This window comes from Aquarana catesbeiana, linkage group LG03 (assembly GCF_042186555.1).
Source record: "Aquarana catesbeiana isolate 2022-GZ linkage group LG03, ASM4218655v1, whole genome shotgun sequence".
Taxonomy (NCBI): Eukaryota; Metazoa; Chordata; class Amphibia; order Anura; family Ranidae; genus Aquarana; species Aquarana catesbeiana.
The window spans coordinates 91,311,044-91,337,537 of record NC_133326.1 but is presented as its reverse complement, the minus strand read 5'-3'; the positions used below and the strand labels follow the sequence as shown (position 1 = coordinate 91,337,537).

The 26,494-nt window shown below is 44.0% G+C and overlaps 1 protein-coding gene across 1 annotated transcript in view; it reads right to left on the bottom strand.

The window, feature by feature from the left end:
- The window catches only part of LOC141131494 (uncharacterized), a 126,228-nt gene that overhangs the window by 23,877 nt on the left and 75,857 nt on the right, over positions 1-26,494 (bottom strand). The window contains exons 5-6 of the mRNA XM_073618830.1: positions 15,995-16,075; positions 15,888-15,912 (exon numbers count right to left, since the gene is read on the bottom strand). Of these exons, the coding sequence (XP_073474931.1) occupies positions 15,888-15,912; positions 15,995-16,075 (106 nt within the window). The remainder of the gene's footprint in view (positions 1-15,887; positions 15,913-15,994; positions 16,076-26,494) is intronic.

Here is a 26,494-nt window from a genome sequence, read left to right as displayed (position 1 = left end):
CACCGCGGAGTTCAGAGGGACTCGGCGGAGCTGAACGAGCGCCGCCGAAATCACAGAGCCGAGATACACATAGTTGAGTGTATTCGGCTCTTTCCGGCGCCGCTCACAGTCACGCCCAGTCCCGCCCTTGGACCTGTGTTATATCCATCATAGGGTGGGACTGGGCGGGACTGTGAGCGGCGCCGGAAAGAGCAGAATGCACTCGAATATGTGTATCTCTCCCTCCGAACTCCGTGGCGCCATATTTAAAACATGCAGTTATGTGTATGTCGGCGGCGGCGGTAGGCATGGACACTGGGGGCAAGGCTGCACTGACCACTGGGGCAAAGCTGCACTGACAAGGCTGCACTGACCACTGGGGCAAAGCTGCACTGACAAGGCTGCACTGGGACAAAGCTGCACTGACAAGGCTGCACTGGGGCAAAGCTGCACTGACAAGGCTGCACTGACAAGGCTGCACTGGGGCAAAGCTGCACTGACAAAACTGCACTGGGGCAAAGCTGCACTGACAATTCTCCTGATAGGCCTACATTTTATCCTAAGTCAGATGATAACTTCACAAATATTGAATCGCATGACAGAGAGATTAAACCATTATTTTCTATTCCTTGGGTAAATAGATGTTGTATTAAAAAGGCTTTCAGTATCATCATTGATTTGGCAGACCTGATGGATAACATTACTGCCTTGTATGATAGAAACTTTATAGCCCTTGCTATAGAATTGAAGACGATCAAAAAAGAGGTTTTGCAGCAGCACCGGCTGGTGCTGGATTATCTCACGGCCAGTCAAGGAGGAATATGCACCATAGTGGGAACTACTTGTTGTAACTACATTGGAAATGATACTAAGACTGAAGATGCCATCATTTCACATGTAGAAAAGGTACAACAAATGAAGGTTAATTTTCGCAAAGAACATACCGAAACTGCTTGGGTTGAGGGTAGCTGGGAAGGCTGACTCTCCTGGCTCAATCCTCTCAACTGGTTTTCTGGTATTGCGGGATGGTTTTCTGGAATTTTACATGGTATTCTATATATTTTAGGAATTATAGTCCTCATAATCCTGATAGTTAAATGCGCACCTATGTTATGCAAATGTTGTTTGAAGATAATCACACATGCTGGTACTAATATTGGTTCTTCTGAGCCCTTAAGGTCTCGAGTCAGAACTGCTCATAAGATGGTGGTCCGTATACCTGGAGATCAACCTAAAGACACAGAATAAGCTTAAAAGGGATACCGAAAGAATTCTAAACACAGGAGGGGCTGTGAAGATATGAAATATATGAACCATATCTTTCTTTGTATTCAGAGTTCCTCTTTAACACGAATTTGTATTTTTGATATTTCTTATTATTCTTGTTTTTCTCTAAGATGTTTCTGAATTCTTTTGGTATTGCAACACAAGTGGCTGGCCAGTTGGCAATTAAATGTTCTACCAATGACCTGACACAATTCTCGGAAAGGATGTTATATGGGAAGATGTTGACATAGAAAGTCCCTGTCTAAAAGTCAAATTAACCTTTCCCAAATAATTATTCTTCCCTTTCTGTCAAAATAATTCCTTAATTAAAAATATTCAGGTCACGATAACCCAAAACCTGGCCAAAAGCTGTGTTGACATACTTGGTGAAATGCGTACTTGTGACGTGTAACTTTGGGCTTTTGCCCACCATAGAATGTAATGCTAGAAGTTTATATAAAAGTCTGAAATCACTTGTAATCTGTATCACGATCGACTTAGATGTGATCCACTGTACAGTGCATATTCTGAAGTAAACATACATGAGACGAATGCAGCTCTATTGGCGTTGATGTCCTTTATTTCAAGGTTCAACTTAACACTATCGGTCGGGGAAAAATTAATTGCGGTCAGTAAAATGCGGTCTTAAAATGAGTTGATGCCGTAAATTTAACGTGAGTTATTCCAATCCTGAGGTCCAAGAAATTGATCTCAGTCTGACTGGCTTCATATTTGAAGGAGATACCTCTGGTATTAATATTTAGTTTGCCCATATATAAATCCAGATCAGTCCGACTGCCATCCCACAGGAGGAGGATGTCGTCTATATTCCTGGCCCACAACACCACTTGGGGTTTATTGTAGGCATAGACGACATCCTCATCGCAGAGGGCCATGAAAAGGTTTGCCAGGCTAGGGGCGTATTTGGCACCAATGGCAACCCCACGGTCGTGCCTATAGAACTGGCCACCAAACCAGAAATAGCTGTTAGCGGCCGTTTACCAAGTGATCGCTCCATGAAATGATGGAGCGATCACTTGTAAACAAACCGGCGTCATGTCAGGTCCTCCCTCCCCTCTCTGTACTGATCTGTACAGTGCGAAGGGAGAGGGGGAGAGATAATTTGGTGGGCTGGATCTGAAGTGCCCACAGCACTGCTCAGTGCCCATACTCTGCAATACTCTGCCTATACTCGCCAATACTCTGCCAATACGCTGCAATAAATTTTAACAGAAACAAAGAATTTTATTTTATTTTTTTTTTTTTACCGAATTTTCAGTCTTTTTTTATTTATAGTGCAAAAAATAAAAACCCAGCAGTGATTAAATACCACCAAAAGAAAGCTCTATTTGTGTGAAAAAAAAGGACAAACATTTCATATGGGTACAGTGTTGCATGACTGAGTAATTTTCATTCAAAGTGTGATAGCATCGAAAGCTGAAAATTGGTCTGGTTAGGAAGGGGGTTTAAGTGCCCAGTGGTCAAGTGGTTAAATTCATGCATAGTGCCTGAGGCTTTTTATGGGGGTCCCAAACTCATTTGGAACCCTCCCTCCCCCCAACCGCTAAGTCAACCGATACCAATCCTCTATCTGCTGACTTTGCTCAACCCATACACACTATACCTACCTCTTTCATGGTCATATTTATGAATGAATTCACCAAAGCATGTAGTCCAAGGGCCTGCCTGAATACTTTCAAATAGTACTGTTTAAAGTTTTGTTCTCTTATTATCTTGATAGGTAATTGCAGAATGAAAAAATGTGCTTCAATTTGTACAGTGTGTATTCATATTTTTTATTATGACACTTCTTACCTGTCCAGTGGGCTGCCAATAGTGTAAGTAAGGAGGGGCTGGCCAAAGTTAAACACATTATTTATGTATTCAGCTCTCATGGAAGTGGAGAGGGTTACCTGTCCAAAACATCTCCCCCACCCTAAAATTTTTACAATGGGCCATCAGAGAGGGTGAGGAATCTGATAAGTGTACTTTATATATTTGTCTTTAAATACTCCTTCAAATAAATGTTATACTGATGTTGGCCAAGAATGTTTGTGTTTAATCTGCTTGCAATGTTTATGTGCAAAATTACAAAAAAATTTTTTTGGTTTGACTCCACAGTTTCCTTCAACGCCACAGGAATGGCAGACTGTGGCATCCCACTTTGCCCAGACTTTCCCAACTGTGGAGGGGCAATAGATGGTAAACACGTCCACATCGTACCACCCCCCAACTCGGGGTCATACTTTTATAATTACAAGGGGTTTAATAGTATAGTGTTGTTGGCGGTGGTGTCGGTGACTTACGAGTTTCTGTATGTGGACGTGGGGAAAAATAGCCAGATGTCAGATGATGGAGTCATCGCCCAGACAGAGTTTTACAGACAGCTCCAGAATGGCAACTTGGGCTTGCCACCTCAAGAAGACAATGTGGCGGCACTCCAGTTTGTCTTCGTCGCGGATGAAGCTTTTGCGCTGGGGGACCATCTTCTGCGGCCATTCCCGATGAGGACCCTCACCCCAGACATGAGAGTTTTTAATTGCCGGCTGGCCAGTGCCAGAAGAGTGGTTGAAAATGCCTTTGGAATAATGGCCAGTCAGTTCCGCCTATTTCTGACAGCGATCCATATGGTGGAATATAAACTGAATCATATTGTTCATGCCTGTTGCATTCTCCACAATTTCCTACGGAAAAATGCTATAAACTATGTGACCTCAGTTGGGACTGAGGCCGGTGTTCCAAATCCAAGTACCTTGACCACACTTGAAGCTGGCCGTCCTGGCTTGCCCCCCCCCCCCAAAGCACCTGCGAAGTTAGACAGAAGTATCTTGAGTACTTTGGGGGTAGGAGGGCCATTGATATGCCAAACAATGTGTGAAAATTTTCTCAAATGAATATTTTTGGTATAAACTGAACTCATATTTCCTTTGATTTACTGCTTGTGTTTCTTTTAGCTGTCTCCTAGGTTCTCCAATGCCCTTTTTTTATCGCCATTTTCTTTAATAGTGCAAACGTAATTTCTTTGATACAAGAGGTGACAATCTCTTCTTCTGCGAAATATTATGTCGTGGGTCTGCTACACACACACCTTGTTTTTGTTGTTAATGTATGTAATGCATTAATGATAAAAAGATTCATCATTTTCAGCACCATAAATGAAGTTGAAAGCACTGTGGGAGTTATTTACTAAAGGAAAATCCACTTTGCACTCCAAGTGCACTGCAAAAGTGCACTTGAAAGTGCACTTGTAGTGCAAACTGAATTTGCCTTTAGGAAATAACCCCCATTGTCACGGTAAACAACAACTGACTCCAAAAACTGCTATTGACCATTGAAAGAAGAAGCCACACATTGTTGAGTCTTAAAACAATGTTTTACTCACATGTGCGTTGGAAAAGGGTTTTTGAACAAACCAACATATTTTATGAATAACATTTTTGGTATAGACAGTACAAATAGCCTTTTTTGTGTTAAATAGGCATGTTTAAAACCATAAAACAATACCCAACTCAGGAACTTACAAAGTTCAACTTTGCAAAAATGAAGGCAAGATCAGACATTAGTATGTCCAAACTGTGTTGATCTTGCTTTCATCAGATGGGGTGATGTCACCCCTGTGAAAGCCAAATTTTGAAGATGCACACAAATTGAGAGTCAAAATCTGGATTTGCCTCCTGATCCCATGCCTAATGTCAACATGTGCTAGCTCACATCATGGGCGATCAATGGACGTGTTTCGGGGGTGCAACCCCTTCCTCTCAGCTACTTTAGTTGCGAGGAAGGGGTTGCACCCACCAAACCCGTACATTGATATCCCATGATGGCAGACAGCACATGTTGACACACTGTGTGCATCTTCAAAATTTGGTTTTCAAGATACTTAAAAAATTGGTGAAACATATCCAAGAAATTAAGACTTTAGGTGTTTTTTAGATTCTGCCTAAAACATCAATGATGTCTTCCTTGATCTTCTGTAAATCACGATTGCAGACCATGCTCTCCCTGATGAGGATCTGTGCGCTTGCACTTGTGAAATTAGTTTCTTCTTCCACAACATCCACATCACCTTAAATTAAAAAAAAAAACACCATGTATTACAAATATGCAGGCATACATCTATTATCTGAAGCTGTGGTCTCAGACACTCACCTGTTGTGGTCACAATTTCGCCAACTTCCAAAACCTCTTCCTCCTCCACATCCTCTGGTTGTGTTGGTGGTATTTCCCCTTCTTTGGGGGATTGTGGGGCCTGGGTGTCCTCAGATGTCCCAAGTTTTTTCTTCCCTATGTGAATAAAAAAAAAGGTATACTTAGCACACAGATATTTGAGCCCAATAATAGGAAACTGAAACATTGTTTGGAAGTGTCGTACAATTGTCTTTTTGGGCAAAGTTCCAAGCTGAAGACATTTTTTTCCCTTTCTTAAGCTGGAATACTTACCTTTTTTGTACAATTTTCACACATGGAGACACCCCTGGTATCCATTGTAGCACCTGTGTGGGACACCCTAAAAAATTTGTTCTGGTGTCCCACACTAGTGCTCCTGCATCCAGATGTGTAAACAACTGCTGAGTGTCCTCTCCTTACACTGAATCAAGTTTACATTTCATAATAGTTACAAACCCATCTAGACAACTAAACTTATTTTATTCCAAATAGGCCTGAACAAATGTAGTTAACCTGCATCTGCCAAAAACATCGTATTAGTGGGCGAACGAACAATGTTTACTACGAACGATTACTGTGCCCACGAACCTGAAAGTTGCCATTTTAAACTGTATAACAGTAAAGAAAAGCACATGGAGCAGCATGCAAGAAATAATAATAATAGGAACACTCGACAACAACTTACTTTTTCGAAGAACTCTCTTGATCCTTCTACTGATCATGCTCCCTCAATTTCAGGTCTGACCAGCGTTTCCCCAGTTGATCCTTGGATCACCGTACCCCAAAATTCCGGCGCAGACTCTTCACAACTTTAGTTATGATCTTGGCCTTTCTGACATTTGGGTTTAGGTAAGGTCCATGCTTCCCATCATAGTCAGCCCTCTTCAAGATGTCCACCATCTCCACCATCTCTACAAAGGACATATTTGAGGCCTTAAATCTTTGTTGCTGCTGCTGTCTGCATGCACTTCCTCTTTCTCCGCCATCCCCACTGTGAAAAAAGAGAAGGGGCAGGGAATAGACTAGAAAGAAGGTCAAGGGCGGGCGGAGTTTGATTCATGCGCAGTGTATATAAAACGTAACACGTGTGCATCGTACGTACGATCTGTGAGTGGCGGAAGGAACATCGGAAGCGCCGATCGTTAGATTGAAGGTACAATTTGAACTTGGGGCATCAGTGGTCTATACTGCTTATAGATTGAGGCCTATATTGGGACAAGATTAGAAGAGTTTAGCCTGACATTAGGGTTTGTCTTGTGTTGTGTCTTGCAAAGAAAATGGATGGCTTCAATGACCACAACTTCCTCCCCATATTCATAGACAAGAACAGGGAGCTGCGCTGTCTGTGGCAAGTGAAACATCCACATTATAATCATAAGCAAAAGAGGCAGGCAGCGCTGGAGAAACTGCTGGAGTTGGTGAAGCCGGTGGTCCCCACGGCAAACATCACCTATTTAAAAGCCAAAATTGGTGGCCTGAGGAGCACTTATAATAGGGAGCGTAATAAGGTCCAGGATTCCATAAGATCAGGAGCAGCAGCAGATGCCATTTATGTCCCCAGGCTGTGGTACTATGAGAGACTGCGGTTTCTGTCAGACCAGACTGAAGTCAGGCAATCCCTCTCAACCCTACCTTCCACTCTTCCTTTCACGCTTCCTTCCACCCCAGCTGAGGTTTCCGACATCCAACCTGGGCCTTTCAGGCAGGAAGAAGAAGTGGAGGAGCCTGGCTTGAGTCAGGTATAGCATTGTTCAACATATTTCTGGTAGTAAAATTAATGTTAACTAGATGTTATTATTGATCACTAATTGCTGATTTAATAATGTGTTTTACATATCAATACACAGTAGTGGCCAACAATGTTTGGGACAAGAAGGGAAAATGCTGGGGTCAGAATGATAGTCTTTTCTATTTGTTAACATTCAATTTGCAACAGTCATGAGCTGAAATTTGTGTGTGATTGATGAACAAAAAACTAAAAACTATGAAAAACTTTTTTCATACACAGGAAATCCTCAGCCAGGAGGAGGGCGTGGAATGTGGCAGCCAGGAGGAGGCTGTGGAATGTGGCAGCCAGGAGGTGGCCGGGCCCAGTAGTAGCCTGCCAGAATCCCAGGTCCCTCCCCTCCGCCTTCCAACCAAAAGGCCCAGGAGGCAGCGCTTGGGCTAATTCGGGAGGCTAAGGCGGCCCTCAGAGCCACTCCCACTCCTCAAGAGGCCTTTGGCTGCATGACTGCCAGCAAAATGCAGGAAATGGAGGAGGACCAACGCCTCTTGTGTGAGGAAATTATGTATATGACCCTAAATAAAGGGGTTGAGGGGCCAACTCACAACCAAAACACACCTGTGTGAGTTGGACCATCCTCCTCCTCCTCCACCTCCTGCCACACTTCCAACACCACAGCCACAGCCTGGAAGCAAGTGGGGAAGGAAGAGTGGAAGTAAGACAAGAAAGTGATGGCCTGGGTTCAGTCTGGTCTGACAAAAGACGCAGGCTGTTTTATGACCACAGCCTGGGGACATATATGTCATCTGCTGCTGTTCCTGATCTCTTGTAGCCCGGAACCGGATTGTGCTCACTATTATATGGACTCCTCAGGCTACCAATTTTGGGTGTAAAATAGTTGATGTGTGCCCTGGGGTACAAAGGCTTCACCAATTTCACAAGTTTCTCCAGTGTTGCCTTCCTCTTTAGTTTATTATGACCCTGTCAGGGACATGTCAGCAGTCGTCGGGTGAATCTGCGTGCACGCAGGTCCACAAGGAATGTTTCTAGGCGAATTCAGCTAAATTCCCCACCAGGGGGCGCCGGCGCGCTCCCGCGTGTGCCCGTATGCGCGTTCGCGGGTGCGCGTGCGCACGCCCGTTTGCGCTAGCGCCGTTTGGCGCCAAGGGGCCTTTAAAAGGGTGACAGGTGCTCATGTCAGGTGCTGTTCGTCTGCAGCTCTGCACCTGAAAGTTCCTGTATTTGCTTATCTGTTGTTTGCTATTGACCCGTGTAACCCTGAAAAATCTATATTTAAGATTTTTCATATCTCATAGATATGATGTGGGTTAAATAAGAGTTCTTTTCGATCAAGAGTGAAAGCTTAAAATATAATAACATTTATTAGGACACAGTTGAAAGTCTAGCTAATACACAATCGTCTATCTATCGCCTTACACCAAGGAAGAAAATATTAGGTTGAAATAAAGTATTTACATGAAGGAATACAGGGTATATTCCTCAATACAGTAATCTACACACATATTTAGTTACAAGTAAAAGGGCATTCCTTTCCCATAATTACCCATCCTTACCAAAGCTCCTTTCAGCTCGCTGGTCTATCAGAAAGAGAGGGGTTACCTCCCCCTTCGCTCTGAGTATATCAAACCAAGCTGATGTCTCATTGGTTGGCCTAGCTTGGATCATGATTGGAGGGCTTACTCCATAAGTCGGCCCCCTTTCATGCAAATCCTTGTGACTATGTTGGCCAAGTGTGTTAATTGTATTTCCCCAGGAAGTTAGGTCCATTGCATATCCCAGCATGGCACCCTTTCAAAGGAGTAGGTGTAGAACAATGGAATTGGCTCTCCCTTGTTTGCATATACAAGCCTTGGCCCACATTCTCTGCTCTTAGCAAAAGCTTAAATGAAACCCTTTTTGAAATATATTCATTATTACAATATTTTACAGTTATTAATGGAGATTTCACATAAACTTATAAGGCAACACCCGGCTACGTCTGACCTCTCTCCAGTCTCCAATCCGACCCGGCTTGCCTGACCTTACTTATTCTGTTACCTGTTGCCGAACTCCTGCCTGTCTGACTATCCTTGGATCATCCCTCCTGTTAATACCTGCCTGATCTCCTGCCAAAACGGACTGTCTGACCTTGTTTGCCTGTGTCCTGTGACGCTGCTTCCAATCTGCTTGTTTGGCATCCAGCTGCTGTCATCGCATCTGTCCGCCTGCCCTCCGACCTGCACCAGTTTACCTGCATCCGCAGTTCAGCCATCCCTGAGGGACATCCTTCCAGCTCCGGTGACTGCTTCTGCTGGACTCTGCATCAGGCCCTCCTACCCACTGCGCTCAGGAGACCACTGTTCCCACTTCCAGGGGCTCCTGAACCAGCATTTAAGAGAGGTCTGCTTCTACCAGTCAGGCTCAACCACCAGGTACATTACAGACCCATAATAAATGGCTAGTTTGTATTCACAAATACTTGCCTATGTGTTTTACTTCAAAAAGGACAGTTTGTTTGTGAGTAGGCAGGTACATTTCCAAAATACAATGTCAAATTAACCACTTGAGCCCCGGACCATTATGCTGCCTAAGGACCAGAGGTCTTTATCCAATTTGGCACTGCGTCGCTTTAAATGCTAATTGCGCGGTCATGCAATGCTGTACCCAAACAAAATTTGCGTCCTTTTCTTCCCACAAATAGAGCTTTCTTTTGATGGTATTTGATCACCTCTGCGGTTTTTATTTTTTGCGCTATAAACGGAAAAAGACCGAAAATTTTGAAAAAAAATGATATTTTCTACTTTTTGTTATTAAAAAAATCCAATAAACTAAATTTTAGTCATACATTTAGGCCAAAATGTATTCGGCCACATGTCTTTGGTAAAAAAAATGTCAATAAGCGTATATTTATTGGTTTGCGCAAAAGTTATAGCGTCTACAAACTAGGGTACATTTTCTGTAATTTACACAGCTTTTAGTTTATGACTGCCTATGTCAATTCTTGAGGTGCTAAAATGGCAGGGCAGTACAAAACCCCCCCCAAATTACCCCATTTTGGAAAGTAGACACCCCAAGGAAATTGCTGAGAGGCATGTTGAACCCATTGAATATTTATTTTTTTTGTCCCAAGTGATTGAATAATGACAAAAAAAAAAAAAAAAATATTTACAAAAAGTTGTCACTAAATGATATATTGCTCACACAGGCCATGGGCCTATGTGGAATTGCACCCCAAAATACATTCAGCTGCTTCTCCTGAGTATGGGGATACCACATGTGTGGGACTTTTTGGGAGCCTAGCCGCGTACGGGGCCCCGAAAACCAATCACCGCCTTCAGGATTTCTAAGGGTGTAAATTTTTGATTTCACTCTTCACTGCCTATCACAGTTTCGGAGGCCATGGAATGCCCAGGTGGCACAAAACCCCCCAAAATGACTCCATTTTGGAAAGTAGACACCCCAAGCTATTTGCTGAGAGGCATATTGAGTCCATGGAATATTTTATATTTTGACACAAGTTGCGGGAAAGTGACACTTTTTTTTTTTTTTTTTTGCATAAAGTTGTCACTAAATGATATATTGCTCACACAGGCCATGGGCATATGTGGAATTGCACCCCAAAATACATTTAGCTGCTTCTCCTGAGTATGGGGATACCACATGTGTGGGACTTTTTGGTAGCCTAGCCGCGTACGGGGCCCCGAAATCCAATCACCGCCTTCAGGATTTCTAAGGGTGAAAATTTTTGATTTCACTCTTCACTGCCTATCACAGTTTCGGAGGCCATGGAATGCCCAGGTGGCACAAAACCCCCCCCCCCAAATGACCCCATTTTGGAAAGTAGACACCCCAAGCTATTTGCTGAGAGGCATGGTGAGTATTTTGCAGCTCTCATTTGTTTTTGAAAATGAAGAAAGACAAGAAAAAACTTTTTTTTTTTTCTTTTTTCAATTTTCAAAATTTTGTGACAAAAAGTGAGGTCTGCAAAATACTCACTATACCTCTCAGCAAATAGCTTTGGGTGTCTACTTTCCAAAATGGGGCCATTTGGGGGGGGTTTGTGCCACCTGGGCATTCCATGGCCTCCGAAACTGTGATAGGCAGTGAAGAGTGAAATCAAAAATTCACGCCCTTAGAAAGCCTGAAGGCGGTGCTTGGTTTTCGGGGTCCCGTACGCGGCTAGGCTCCCAAAAAGTCTCACACATGTGGTATCCCCGTACTCAGGAGAAGCAGCAGAATGTATTTTGGGGTGTAATTTCACATATTTCCATGGCATGTTTGAGCAATATATCATTTAGTGACAACTTTGTGCAAAAAAAATAAAATTGTCTCTTTCCCGCAACTTGTGTCGCAATATAAAATATTCCATGGACTCGACATGCTTCTCAGCAAATAGCTTGGGGTGTCTACTTTCCAAAATGGGGTCATTTGGGGGGGAGGGTTGAACTGTCCTGGCATTTTATGCACAACATTTAGAAGCTTATGTCACACATCACCCACTCTTCTAACCACTTGAAGACAAAGCCCTTTCTGACACTTATTGTTTACATGAAAAAGTTATTTTTTTTTGCAAAAAAATTACTTTGAACCCCCAAACATTATATATTTTTTTAAAGCAAATGCCCTACAGATTAAAATGGTGGGTGTTTCATTTTTTTTTTTCACACAGTATTTGCGCAGCGATTTTTCAAACGCATTTTTTGGGGAAAAAACACACTTTTTTAAATTTGAATGCACTAAAACACACTATATTGCCCAAATGTTTGATGAAATAAAAAATATGATCTTAGGCCGAGTAAATGGATACCAAACATGACATGCTTTAAAATTGCGCACAAACGTGCATTGGCAACAAAATAAATACATTTTTAAAAGCTTTTAAACGCCTTTACAGGTTACCACTTTAGATATACAGAGGAGGTCTACTGCAAAAATTACTGCCCTCGATCTGACCTTCGCGGTGATACCTCACATGCATGGTGCAATTGCTGTTTACGTTTGACGACAGACCGCCGCTTGCGTTCGCCTTAGCGCAAGAGCAGGGGGCGACAGGGGTGCTTTTTTTTTTTTCTTTATTATTTTTTTGCTTTTTTTATCTTATTTTTAAACTGTTCCTTTCATATTTTTTTTTTAAATCATTTTTATTGTTATCTCGGGGAATGTAAATATCCCCTATGATAGCAATAGGTAGTGACAGGTACTCTTTTTTGAAAAAATTGGGGTCTATTAGACCCTAGATCTCTCCTCTGCCCTCAAAGCATCTGACCACACCAAGATCGGTGTGATAAAATGCTTCCCCAATTTCCCAATGGCGCTATTTACATCCGGCGAAATCTAAGTCATAAAATGCTTGTAGCTTCCGGTTTCTTAGGCCATAGAGATGTTTGGAGCCACTCTTGTCTCTGATCAGCTCTATGGTCAGCTGGCTGAATCACCGGCTGCATTCTCAGGTTCCCTGTTGAGACAGGAGAGCCAGAGAAAAACACGGAAGACGGGGGGGGGGCATTCCCTCCCACGGCTTGTAAAAGCAGTCTAGAGGCTAATTAGCTGCTAGGATTGCTTTTACATGAAAGCCGACCGCTGGCTGAAAAGAATGATACCAAGATGATACCTAAACCTGCAGGCATCATTCTGGTATAACCACTCAAAGTCGTGAATGGCGTACCTGAAGACAAAAAAATGGTTAACAATAAAGCACAGTAAACGGTAAAGTATAAAAAATTGCATACCTGAAAAGCAAACATGATAAAACATAACAACAATAAAACATTGCAGAATAGAATACAGTAAAAAAGAGCAGAACAATAGAGAGAGAGAATAGAGAGAGAGAACAATAAAACGACAACTATTTTTTTTTATTTTATATTTTTTTTTTTTTTGACACTTTTTTTGTAACTAACTTTTGTAACTGTAACCGGTTCCAGGTTCGGGTCTCTCAAAATGCGATGGCCCTGTGAAAGTGTGCCTAGTCTGTGGAATGCTGTACCCTACGCTAATACTCAACTAGTGAATGGTAGCGTTCAAAACATTCACCAATGCAAAGACCAGGATTGTCAGGACAGGAGGGACAATAATAGCGGGTGTCACGCCTATATACGCGATTGCTGCAGACACGACATCTTTTTTGGGGGGGGTTCGTTGGGTAGGGGTACTCGGGAGGACATAAAAATGCCTCTCATGCAGCCGACTGCATTTGGTTGGGGATGTGAATGGGGGAAGTACGGGCGCTGCAGAAGTAGTGGGTTCCCAATTAGAATTGGCGAATGCAGCAGGAAGGGCATTATGGGCACGACGGGCCTGTGTTTGTCTTTTTGGTGGCAGCGGGACACTACTTGTGCTTGCCACCTCACCAGCTTGAACTGCACTTATGGGACTCGCCACGTCACCAAGTGTTACTGCAGTGCTGGTTTGACTACGACCAGGGTGTACTACGCCGCTGGTGCTTGCCAGTTCAATAAAAAGCTACCAAAAAAACTGTTAGCGATCGCAGGGATCAGGCCTGACTCTGCGAACGCTGCAGTTATGCGTTAAGTGTTTTGTAAGTGACAGTGATCGACCGATACTGCACTTGGGTGGGCTGGGCTGGGCCGGGCAGAGGGGCAAAATGCAGGTGCTAGCAGGTATCTGGGCTGATCCCGCTAACACTGCGTTTTTGGGAACCCTAAACTGCTGGGGACGCTAGTATAGATCTGATCGGATCAGATATTGATCCGTTCAGATACTGTACCACTAAGGGAGGTGTATGCTGCGTGCGTGGGTGTTAGCGGTACTGACGCTAACCTGACGCTGCCTGGGGCCGGTGCTTGCCAGTTCACCAAAATACTACCAAAAAAACTGTTAGCGATCGCAGGGATCAGGCCTGACTCTGCGAACGCTGCAGTTATGCGTTTAGAGTTTTGTAAGGGACAGTGATCGATCGATACTGCACTTGGGTGGGCTGGGCGGAGGGGCAAAATGCAGGTGCTAGCAGGTATCTGGGCTGATCCCGCTAACACTGCGTTTTTGGGAACCCTAAACTGCTGGGGACGCTAGTATAGATCTGATCGGATCAGATATTGATCCGATCAGATACTATACCACTAAGGGAGGCGCATGCTGCGTGCGTGGGTGTTAGCGGTACTGGCGCTAATCTGACGCTGCCTGGGGCGACGCATATCACCGCCGGGCGATTAGGGGGCTAAACCTTTATTCGGTAATAAACGGCGGGTGCCCTGACACTATAAAAAATAAACGAACTAACCTGCGTCAACCGTAACGGTTATACGGTGATCAGTGGTGAAAGGGTTAACTAGGGGGCAATCAAGGGGTTAAAACATTTATTAGATAGTATATGGGGGTCCCTGACGCTATAAAACGCTGACGGCGAACCTAAATATTTACCTCACTAACTAGCGTCACCAGCGACACTAATACAGCGATCAGAAAAATGATCGCTTAGCGACACTGGTGACAGGGGGTGATCAAGGGGTTAAAACTTTATTAGGGGGGGTTAGGGGGGTACCCTAGACCTACAGGGGGGTAACAGTAACTGTACTAACACTGTAACTGTCACAAACTGACACCATGCAGTAATCAGAAAAAAAAAAAAAAAAACCTGCTTGGTGTCAGTTTGTGACGGGGGGGGTGATTGGGGGGGGATTGGGGGGCGATCGGGGGGGGGATCGGGGTGTTTTGTATGCCTGGCATGTTCTACTGTGTGTGTGTGTTGTGCACTCACATTGATGACATAATTTCCTTTGCTGCTGTTTAGCATACAGCAGCAAAGGAATGTTCCCATTGGCCGGCGGCGATCGCGAGGGGGGGGCCCACGAACGGATGGCCTCCCCCTCCACTCCGATCGCCGGAGAACAAAACGGGACCGCCTCGGCACCGGGGGGGGGGTCCGATCGGACCCCCCACCCGCGGGAGGCAAATCACGTACATGTACGTGATTTTGCCTGCCCGTGCCGCCTTGCCGACGTACATCGGCGTGAGGCGGTCCTTAAGTGGTTAACAAGGGACACTAACACCAAACAACCTCTTTGAGGTTAAAAAAAATGCAAGATAATAATGGTGTTGTGGTAACTTGACACACAAAATGAAAAACAATATTATGGAGAGCACTAGAAAAAAAACAAAGGAGATCTTGATATTAAAAAAAAAAAAAAAACACTATAAACTAAAATTTAAATACATTATTATGGAGATCTTACAAAAACCAAAAAATAAAATATTCAGGAGATCACGAGAAATGATAAAGAAATCATTTTTTCAGAACTCTGTGAATATCAGCAGCAAAACAACTTCATTATTCTAGCATTCTAAAGAAGAAGAGAATGCGCTCCATTAAAAGATTTTAAAAATTGTAGCGTGACGACTGTGCTATCTCCATTACAAAAGCTAGTTTTACCAGACCGAGCGCTTTCGTCTCGTACTTGATCCTGAACATGCGTGGAACTTTGTGCGTCGGAATTGTCTACACACAATCGGAATTTACAAGAACAGATTTCGTTGTCGGAAAATTTGAGATCCAGATCTCAAATTTTGTGTCGGAAATTCTAATGAAAAATGTCCGATGGAGCCTACACACGGTCGGAATTTCCGTCAACAAGCTCCCATCGAACATTTTCCACCGGAAAATCCGACCATGTGTACGGGGCATTAGCGTGTTAAATTTAGAGAAGCATTGCATAAATTATTCTCTTTTAAAGACTTGCATATGTGAATCCACACTAAAATCTTCATATGAATGGTGCAAACAGTACTTCACCTGTGATCCACATTTCTCTGTTTCCCTGTTGAGAAAAAAAAGGTATGATGACAAATTGACGCATTCATTTATTTAGTATTATATGAAAATTAATGATCTGATTTTACCTTTATATTTTATGTAAAGTATCACCAGACATAGAATGGCACCAACTAAAGCAAGTCCTCCTATTGTTGCAAGAATGTAGACTGGAAAATAGAACATCAAGATAGTCAAATCAGAGACTATAAGAATGATTTTCTGTCTTTGCTGATGAAATATGTAATGTATACATAACTGTATTCACCAGAGAATTGCAGATTCTGTGATCACCATTCACCAATCAATTGAAATCCATAGAAAAATCAATTTTTCATTGTGTGGAGAGTTTTTATTAAGTTGAATTCTGGTTGAAATCAAAAAGTAACCTTTACAGTGGGCCCACCCTCACGCTGCAAGGGTTAAATGCACAATTTTGTCTTGAGCAGGGGTCTTCAAACTATGGCCCTTCAGTTGCTCAGGAACTACAATTCCCATCATGCCTAGTCATGTCTGTGAATATCAGAGTTTTACAATGCATCATGGGATGTATAGATCCGCAACAGCTGGAGGGCAATAGTTTGGGGATCCCTGGTCTAGAGGGAACATAAACAGCAGTTCTACTAACTCAGAGTGCTTCTCCTGCTTTATTGTCTAGTTACAGGCTAGGAGCAGGTTGATGTTCAAGCTGTACTACTTTACTTAACTACAGCTGAGAAAAGTGAGGTCACTTGCGTGGCTATGTTCCCCTGCCAATTTTTCAGGATCTCAAGAACAGCTAAACACAATTGAGAATCCTTTTGCAAGTAAGATTATTTTCATGTGTAGGTTTTTCAACTCTTTATTTAGCTGTTTGCATGGAGCTCAGACTTAAATATATAGGGTCAATTCACTAAGATTTAAATACTGCATGAATTTTTGAGTTAAAATAACTCATGCGATATTTAACACATGAACGTGCAAATGCACATCAAATATAGAGTTACATTTTTTTATTTTGCTGTATTTAAAGTACCTTTTTTTGCACATTATTTTAACACAATGCAGACCTCCAGCTGCCGCATGCAGTGAAACATTTAGCAGTGGTATTCCCACCACTGCTAAATGTGACAGTTCAGCTTAGGGCTGCTGGTTGTTAAAGAACTGGCACCTGCCAGCGTCTTAACAACCATGACCATGTAAACAAAAAAACTGACAGTTGAAAAAAAAAGATTTAAAAAACAGCATGCAGTTTACCCCCCCCCCCCCCCCAAATCTATACTAGCCCCTTCGGGTCTGGTGTGGATTTTGGGGGGATACCTCACGCCGAAAATTTTTAAAAATGGTATCAGATCCCCCAAAAATTCATACCAGACCCTTATCTGAGCACACAGCCTGGCAGGCCAGGGAAGGGGGGACAAGCATACCCCCCTGCCGAACCATACCAGGGCACATACCTTCAACATGTGGGGTTCTTTGCCAGGGCCCCTTCCCCATGTTTATGAAAAGGACCTCTTCCCCACAACCCTGGCCCTTGCTGAATGTGACAGTTTAGCTCAGGGCTGCTGAGGAGCTGGCACCCGCCAGTGTTCTAACACCCATGACCATGTAAACAAAAGAGCCAACAGTAAAAAATGTATTTAAAAAATGGCATGCAGTTTACCCCCCCCCCCTTCCCAAATCAACCTTACCAGGCCCCTCACGGCTGGTGTGGATTTTGGGGGGGAATCTTATTCCAAATTTTAAAAAAAGGTGTCAGGTTTCCCCCCCCAAATCCAGACCAGACCCCTTTATCTGAGCATACAGCCTGGCAGGCCAGGAAAGGGGGGGGTAACAAGTGTGCGCCCCCCCTGAATCATATCAGACCACATGCCCTTAACATGGGAGGGTGCTTTGCCAGGGTCCTTTCCCCATGTTGATGAGGACAAGGGCCTCTTCCTCACAACCCTGGCCCCTGCTAAATGTGACAGTTCAGCTCAGGGCTGCTGAGGAGCTGGCACCCGCCAGTGTCCTAACAACCATAATCATGTAAACAAAAAAGAGCCAACAATAACAATATAATAAAATATATGACATGCAGTTCACCCCCAATCCAAACTAGGCCCTTTGGGTTTGGTGTGGATTTTATGGGGGGGGTCTCATGGCAACAATTTAAAAAATGGTGTCAGGTCCCCCCAAAATAGCAGACCCTTTTTGGAGCATATCATTACGCCGCACCTGTGACATCATTCCTGGGCGTCATGGTGGGGGCGTGTTTCCACTCAGCTGATTACCTCTTCGGCTCCAATAGTGGGCGGCTCCACCCCTCACTATTACGCTAGCACATGGGTGCCCATCCTCTGATGTGACCCGCCACCTCCCGCTCTGGGATGGCGAGTCGGCAAGCCCAGATTGCGGGTTCCCGACCTGCCATCCCCGAGCATCAGCGGGAAGATTCAAGCCGGTGCTAGAGGAAGCGGAGCCGATGCTTCCTGTATAGCACCGGCTTCTGTCTCAGGCGGAGTGATACCAAATGTGCTCCGCCTGTGACAGTTCCCAGCGCGATACAGGAAGCATGCTCTCTGCTCTCTACTGCAGCCGTTTGCTTCCTCCAGCGCCGCTCCTGTCACAATGATGGCAGGTATAGGGGGATCAAGAACCAGCCACCAGTACCCAGAAATACCAGCCAGCATTACCCAATAGTACCCACCAGTTCCCACAAGTACCACACAGCAGTACCCACAAGTACCAGCCACCAGTACCCAGAAGTACCAGCCACAGGTACCCAGCAGTACACACCAGTACCCAGAAGTACCAGCCACCAGTACCAGCCACCAGTACTCAGTAGTACACACCAGTACCCAGAAGTACCAGATAGCAGTACCCAGAAGCACCACCCAGCAGTACCAAAAAGTACCAGCCACCAGTACCCAAAAGTACCAGCCACCAGTACCCAGAAGTACCAGCCACCAGTACCAGCCACCAGTACCCAGCAGTACACACCAGTACCCAGAAGTACCAGCTAGCAGTACCCAGAAGCACCACCCAGCAGTACCAAAAAGTACCCACCAGTACCCAGAAGTACCAGTCACCAGTACCCAGAAGTACTAGCCACCAGTACCAGCCACCAGTACACACCAGTACCCAGAAGTACCAGCTAGCAGTACCAAAAAGTACCCACCAGTACCCAGAAGTACCAGCCACCAGTACCAGCCACCAGTACCCAGCAGTACACTCCAGTACCCAGAAGTACCAGCTAGCAGTACCCAGAAGCACCACCCAGCAGTACCAAAAAGTACCCACCAGTACCCAGAAGTACCAGCCACCAGTACCCAGAAGTACCAGCCACCAGTACCCAGCAGTACACACAGAGTACCCAGAAGTACCAGCTAGCAGTACCAAAAAGTACCCACCAGTACTCAGAAGTACCACCCAGCAGTACCCACCAGTACCCAGAAGTACCACCCAGCAGTACCCACCAGTACCCAGAAGTATCAGCCAGCAATAACCAGAATTACCAGCCACCAGTACCCACCAGTATCCAGAAGTACCAGCCAGCAGTACACAGAAGCACCACCCAGCAGTACCAAAAGTACCCACCAGTACACAGAAGTACCAGCCAGCACCACTCACCAGTACCCAGAAGTACCAGCCAGCAGTACCCAGACGTCCCAGCCAGCAGTACCCACCAGTACCCAGAAGCACCACCCACCAGTACCCAAAAGTCCCACCCAGAAGTACCAGCCAGCAGTACCCACAAGCACCACCCAGCAATACCAAAAATTACCCAGACGTACCAACCAGCAGTACCCAGAAGTACCAGCCAGCAGTACCCACCAGTACCAGCCAGCAGTACCAGCCAGCAGTACCCTCAGTACCAGCCAACAGTGCCCAGCAGTACACAGCAGTACCAGCCAGCAGTACCCACCAGTACTCGCTAGCAGTACTTCCCAGTACCAGCCAGCAGTACTTGCCAGCAGTACCCACCAGTACCAGAAAGCAGTACCCATCAGTACCAGCCAACAGTACCAGCCAGCAGGACCCACCAGCCATACCCAACCTGAAGGACAGCCAGCAGCAGCCACCAGCCATACCCAACTAGGAGACAGCAGCAGCCAGCAATACCTGCAGGAATCCTGAGGAAGAAGTGCAGGTAAACCGTAGTGCATCAGTGTGAAAGGAGCCTTAGGCTCCTTTCACATGATCACCCCTATAGAGTGGCAGAATTAAACTGACCTGCGTCCTTTTACACCCACTTTTTAAGCAGATCTTCAATCCGATCTGCTTAAAAAACAGAAGGGAATCCGTCCCCTTCTGTCTGGGCAGATCGGAGGGCCCATAGAGTAGAGCGGGCTGTGTCACTGTCTGCTCTGCATAGGCAGAGTGGAAACAGACCTGTCATCTGCCCGCTCCGCTCATTGTGGCCCACGACCAGCTGCCAAGTCGCTAAAGTGGCCCTCGCTCTTCAGAAGGTTGGGCACCCCTGCGCTAACGTGGCGCTGGTGGCTACCCGTGTGCAGTGTGCATGTCCATCGGACGCACATATAAATACCCCTCACTATCCCATTATTCTCACTTGCTGGTTAGGAATTCTCACTTCACATGTGAACGACGTCACGCTATAAAGTCCAAGGTAACTATTTTGGTACCTGTTATGTCGGTGTTTGCACACACTAACTTTTTCACCGCCTAAATTGTTTTTCTTTGTATGTGGCCTTACCAGCACTTTTTTACACTCAGTGTATGGGTTCTACATTTGGCTGTGTTCACCTCCCTACTTCCCACACCTATTTTTCCCATTCTCCTTGGTATAATGGTCTATATTGAACATACTTCACTACCCAAGAGTTTTCAACTCATTAATTTTACATGACATATTTGAAGACGTTTCTATTACTATTTGTTACTTATGAAGATCCTTTCCCTCTTGGGGACACTATGTGTGTGTGTCCGCCCCATGCGTCGGTTTTGCCACCTCAGCTCCTGTGACAGACCAATCCAGCGGTCCCCTTTCCATCACACCGCATGCCTCTCCCTTCCAATGTCGTGTAAGAGATTGGGACTGGTTATACCTCTCCCTCTTATCCAATTTTTCCTCTGTTTACTTGAGCCATACACTTGACCTATTGTTATTATGCTCTTTTTAGACATACTAAGGCATCCTCTCCTGATAAGTAGTTTCAACCACGAAACGCGTCAAGCTAAATGGGATGCAAACATCATATCAACACTACTAATTATTCAGATTGTATCACAAACAATTTTGGACATGCTATACTAATATACAACTTGGATTTTTATTTATTAGAGCAAGGATTGGTTAATGAGATGGACTGTCCAATATTCATGCATGTACAGTATATATATATGAAATTGCATTTTGTTTTTTTTTGTTTTTTACATTTTTATTGTAATGTGCTATGTTTACTAATTGGAATAATAAATTATTATTTCTGTACTTGATATTTGATCACTTGCCTCATTTAAAGTCCCAAATCCCACCTTCTATTCCACTTATCTGAGCATACAGCCCGGCAGGTCAGGAAAGAGGGGACAAGCATACGCCCCCCCCCCCTTTGCCTTCAAGGTAGGGGGTGCTTTGTCAGGGCCCCTTCCCCATGTTGATGAGGAGAATTACCTCTTCCCCACAACCCTGGCCCCTGCTGAATGTGACAGTTCAGCTCAGGGCTGCTGAGGAGCTGGCACCCGCCAGTGTCCTAACAACCATAACCATGTAAATAAAAGCGCCAACAGTAACAATATTATTTAAAACCTGGCATGCAGTTTACCCCCCAATCCAAGTTGGCCCTTCGGGTCTGATGTGGATTTTGGGGGGGCCTCATGCCAACAATTAAAAAAATGGTGTCAGGTCCCCCCAAAATCCATACCAGACCCTTATCTGAGCATACAGCCAAGCAGGCCAGGAAAAAGGGGGCAAGTATAAGCCCCCCCAAACCATACCAGGGCACATGCCTTCAACATGGGGGGGTGCTTTGCCAGGGCCCCTCCCCTAAGTTGATGAGCAGAAGGACCTCTTCCCCACAACCGTGGCCCCTGCTAAATGTGACAGTTCAGCTCAGGGCTTTTGAGGAGCTGTTCTAACACCCATGACCATGTAAACAAAAGAGCCAACAGTAACAATATTATTTAAAAAATGCCATGCAGTTTACCCCCAATCCATACTAGGCCCTTCGGGTCTGGTTTGGATTTGGGGGGGACGTCAGCTCAGGGCTGCTGAGAAGCCAGAACCCACCAGTGTTCGAACAACCATGATCATGTAAACGAAAGAGCCAACAGTAGAAAAAAACTATTTAAACAATGACATGCAGTTCCCCCCCCCCCCAACCTTACCAGGCCCCTCTGGTCTGGTGCGGATTTTAAAAAATGGTGTCTGGTCCCACCCCAAAATCCATACCAGACCCCCCTGAGTATACAGCCAGGCAGGCCAGGAAAGGGGGGGACAAGTGTGCACCCCCCGAACCATACCAGACCACATCTCCTTAAAATGTGAGTGTGCTTTGCCAGGGCCCCCTCCCCATGTTGATGGGGACAAGGGCCTCTTCCCCACAACCCTGACCCAGTAATTATGAATGAATAGGGGTACATAGTCACCAAAAAATTGACAAGTGTAAAACAAGTCCTTTTTCAAAAAACATTTTTCTTTTAAATGTCCCGATGTAAATCCATTATCAATCATGATGAACGCCAGCCGCCTCCCACTCAAAAAAATACCCGCTGCCTGCAAACTCATCGGTTCCCTACAATTGGCTCACACACTGATTGACATGCCACTTCCCCCTGCTGCTTGAGTAAACAAGGGCTGGGACAATGACATCATGAGTGGGCAGGGCCATCCATCGACTATACATGGACACATCCATGTTTGGTCAATTACGGCAGATGCCAGCTCCTTAACAATCAGCTATTCACTTATTTTTAAGAACGCCAGCGGGTGCCGGCTCATTAACAACTAGCTAGTATTCGTTTAATAGCACGTGGCTAGAACTTAAAACTTATTTAAAGTTTTTGTTTACATTTATTTTTTTATTTTTAGTAAATTGACTTTTAGATAGCGTCATGCTGTATTTATCAAACATTTCTTAAATACCACATAAACCTGTAGTGAATTGACATTTTCATTATCGCATGTGATATTTGGGTTAAATGTGTCACATGACCCAAATATTGCTTCAGTAATTGAGTGTGAATTGACCCCATAGTAACTTAACCGGTTCCCGACCGGCGCACGCCGATGTACTTAGGCAGAATGGCACGGCTGGGCAAATGGGCGTACCCGTACGTCCCTTTAAATTTCCTGCCGTGCCATTGCGTGCGTGCCGCCAGAAACTCCGTGAGTTGGGTCGTGGGTCCCGCGGACTTGATCACCGCGGGGATACCCACGATTGCCTCATGGAGAGGAAGAACGGGGAGATGCTAATGTAAGCAAGCATCTCCCCGTTCTGCCTAGTGACAGTGTCACTGATCTCTGCTCCCTGTGATCGGGAGCAGAGATCAGTGACGTGTCACAGGTAGCCATGCCCCCTCACAGTTAGAAACACTCCCCAGGACATACTTAACCCCTACACTGCCACCTAGTGGTTAACCCCTTCACTGCCAGTGTCATTTACACAGGAATCAGTGCATTTGTATAGCACTGATTGCTGTATAAATAACAATGGTCCCAAAAATGTTTTAAAAATGTCCGATGTGTCCGCCATAATGTCACAGTCACGATAGAAATCGCTGATCGCCGCCATTGCTAGTAAAAAAAAATAATCAATAAAAATGCCATAAAACTATCCCTATTTTGTAGACGCTATAACTTTTGCGCAAACCAATCAATAAACGTTTATTGCTATTTTTTTACCAAAACTATGTAGAAGAATACATAATGGCCTAAACTGAGGAAAAAATGTTTTTTTTAATATTTTTGGGGGATATTTATTATAGCAAAAAGTAAAAATGAATGTGTTTTTTTCAAAATTGTCGCTATTTTTTTGTTTATAGCGCAAAAAATAAAAACTGCAGAGGTAATCAAATACCACCAAAAGAAAACTCAATTTGTGGGAAAAAAAAGGACGTCAATTTTGTTTTGGAGCCACATTGCAGGACCGCGCAATTGCCAGTTAAAGCAACGCAGTGCCGAATCGCAAAAAGTGCTCTGGTCAGGAAGGGGGTAAATTCTTCCGGGGCTGAAGTGGTTGAAGTAGAGTTCCAATTAAAAAAAAAAAAAAAATTAAAAGTCAGCAGCTACAAATACTGCAGCTACTGACTTTTAATAATCAGACTTACCTGTCCCAGGGTCCAGCGATGCAGGGAAATGAAGCCCAGCTCGTCTCCCCCTCCTCTCTGCGGCGCCGGCATGGTCACTGGGGGCGCTCGGCTGTGGCTTCACAGCCGGGCGCGCATCTCTCTAAATTGGGGGGAAAAAACATTTGCTCAAAATGCTAATTCCACAATGAAAATGCAAGTTTGAGAGTCTGATATTTTAAGAAACACACAGTCTTACTCACTTCCGGATGCATGACAACAAGTTATGCATGTTATCAGAAAATTCTAAGTTATTCCATAATTTAAATATATCAGTTCAAACTTCAGTAAAAGTGGATCTAAACCCTACAAGTACACCCACATCTAAATGATAGGGCACACTAGCAGTTACTGATTTACATTGAAAATTCTTTATTAATGAAATTAAAGTAATATTGAAAAACCGGGAGCCTAGCGGAGCAGACATGCATTGTTAGAACTCCACACCGCTGAGGAGAGAAGAGAAGGACAAAGCGGAGCCTGCAGGCTCAAAAAGTATCCATTTGAACCTTTTTGCCCCAGGGAACAAACTGTGAAAGTTTGGGCAGGAAAAATGGTACTGGGAGGAAACCGTGGCAGAAATAAAAATCACCTCACAAAGAGCTCACAGGCACTCACTGCAGCTGAAGCAGCTCCAGTCACCTCACAAGATACAGCATCAGGGCGCTCTCACAGACAGAAAATGTCACAGCAAGACTCTCCATTTGAGTCAGATACAGAACAAATCCTCTCACAAACTTCTCCACAAGCCTCCTCAGCATCCCCAGTAATATTATTACAATTTGAAAAGATGCTTCATAAGGCTTTAAAATAAACCTCAGACCAAATAACAAAAAGCCTAACCAAAGAAATAAGAGAGCTGGGAAACCGCACCGCAGCCTTAGAAATAAAAATGGATGAAATTGAAATTACAACCCAAGAAAATATAACAGAATTGGAACAATTAAAAAAAGAGAATTTAATACTTCAAACTAAGCTCGAAGATTACGAAAATAGAGCCAGACGTTCAAACTTGCGCATAAGGGGAATACCTGAAACTGTGACAAACCTGCAATCTACTATTACTGCTCTATTACAAGAACTAAAGCCAGATATCCCTATGGAACGTACACAGAGCCCTCACAGCCAAAAAGAAAGATGGACCCCCACGTGATATAATCACAAAATTTCATTATTACAGAACGAAAGAACAAATACTAATTGCTGCAAGAGAAAAAAAGGAACTTGATTTTCAAGGACACCATTATCAAATTTTTGCTGACCTATCCCAACTTACTATTACTAAAAGACGATCCATGAAACCCCAACTAATGGAACTGCAACGCCACAACATTATGTATCAATGGGGCTTCCCCTTTTCAGTCAGATTTAACTACCAAGGTACAATTTACAGAAGCAGATCAGCAGATGAATTACAACAAACCCTTTTAAAATTAAATCTGACAGAACCCACAAGCAGCAACACTCCCACACGCAGAAGAATGGCATCATCTTCACCTTCAGGCAGCACCCAGAAAATTTCAGAACAAAATGGGAATCATCATTCTCACAAAAGAGGCCGTCATGCCACATCATCCATGGACCAAGAAGATTCAATGGACTGACATCCTAATTCCTGATATCTCTTCATTTATTATACTAAGAGATGGTTCTCTATAAAAAACCTATATTTATAACTGAATGTAACTGCATTCTGATAGTCACACACTGTGTGGGATCATGTTACATTCCAGTTATATTTCTTATTACTTCTGATTCATATAGCCTTAGAATATATAAGTGAAATAAGGAAATTCTTGTTCAGTTATATATTATCAGGTAATAACAATAGATTTATTACTTTTTAGGACAAATATGTTCAATAATCCAGAAGTAATGGAAGCTTTTTCTTTCTTTTCTTAAAACAAATATATTATTACCTAACTAGTTCCTAGAATTATGTTTTTGTTTATTCTAATCTGAAGCAATACAACCTCAATTTTATGAGTTAACATATCTAAACAGTTACGTATGAATAAAATATGTAATTGTTTACTCTAAAAGGGTTAAAATCCCAAAATAATTCAAACTATCTTCATCAATACCAAAGTTATTAACAGTACCTTTCTAACTAAATTATTTAGCCTAGGGCAAGACTAACCATATACAACCACTCTGGAATAAATAATTTCAACAAAAACTATATTCTACACTCCAATTAATGAAACATCATTTTGATGTCTTTTGACATAGCACTTCTCTCCTGTAAGCGGAAGATCCGTGTACCCACATTAGCCCTCCTCATTCTCCCAACCATATTATGTGGGAGTGTGACGAAGGCA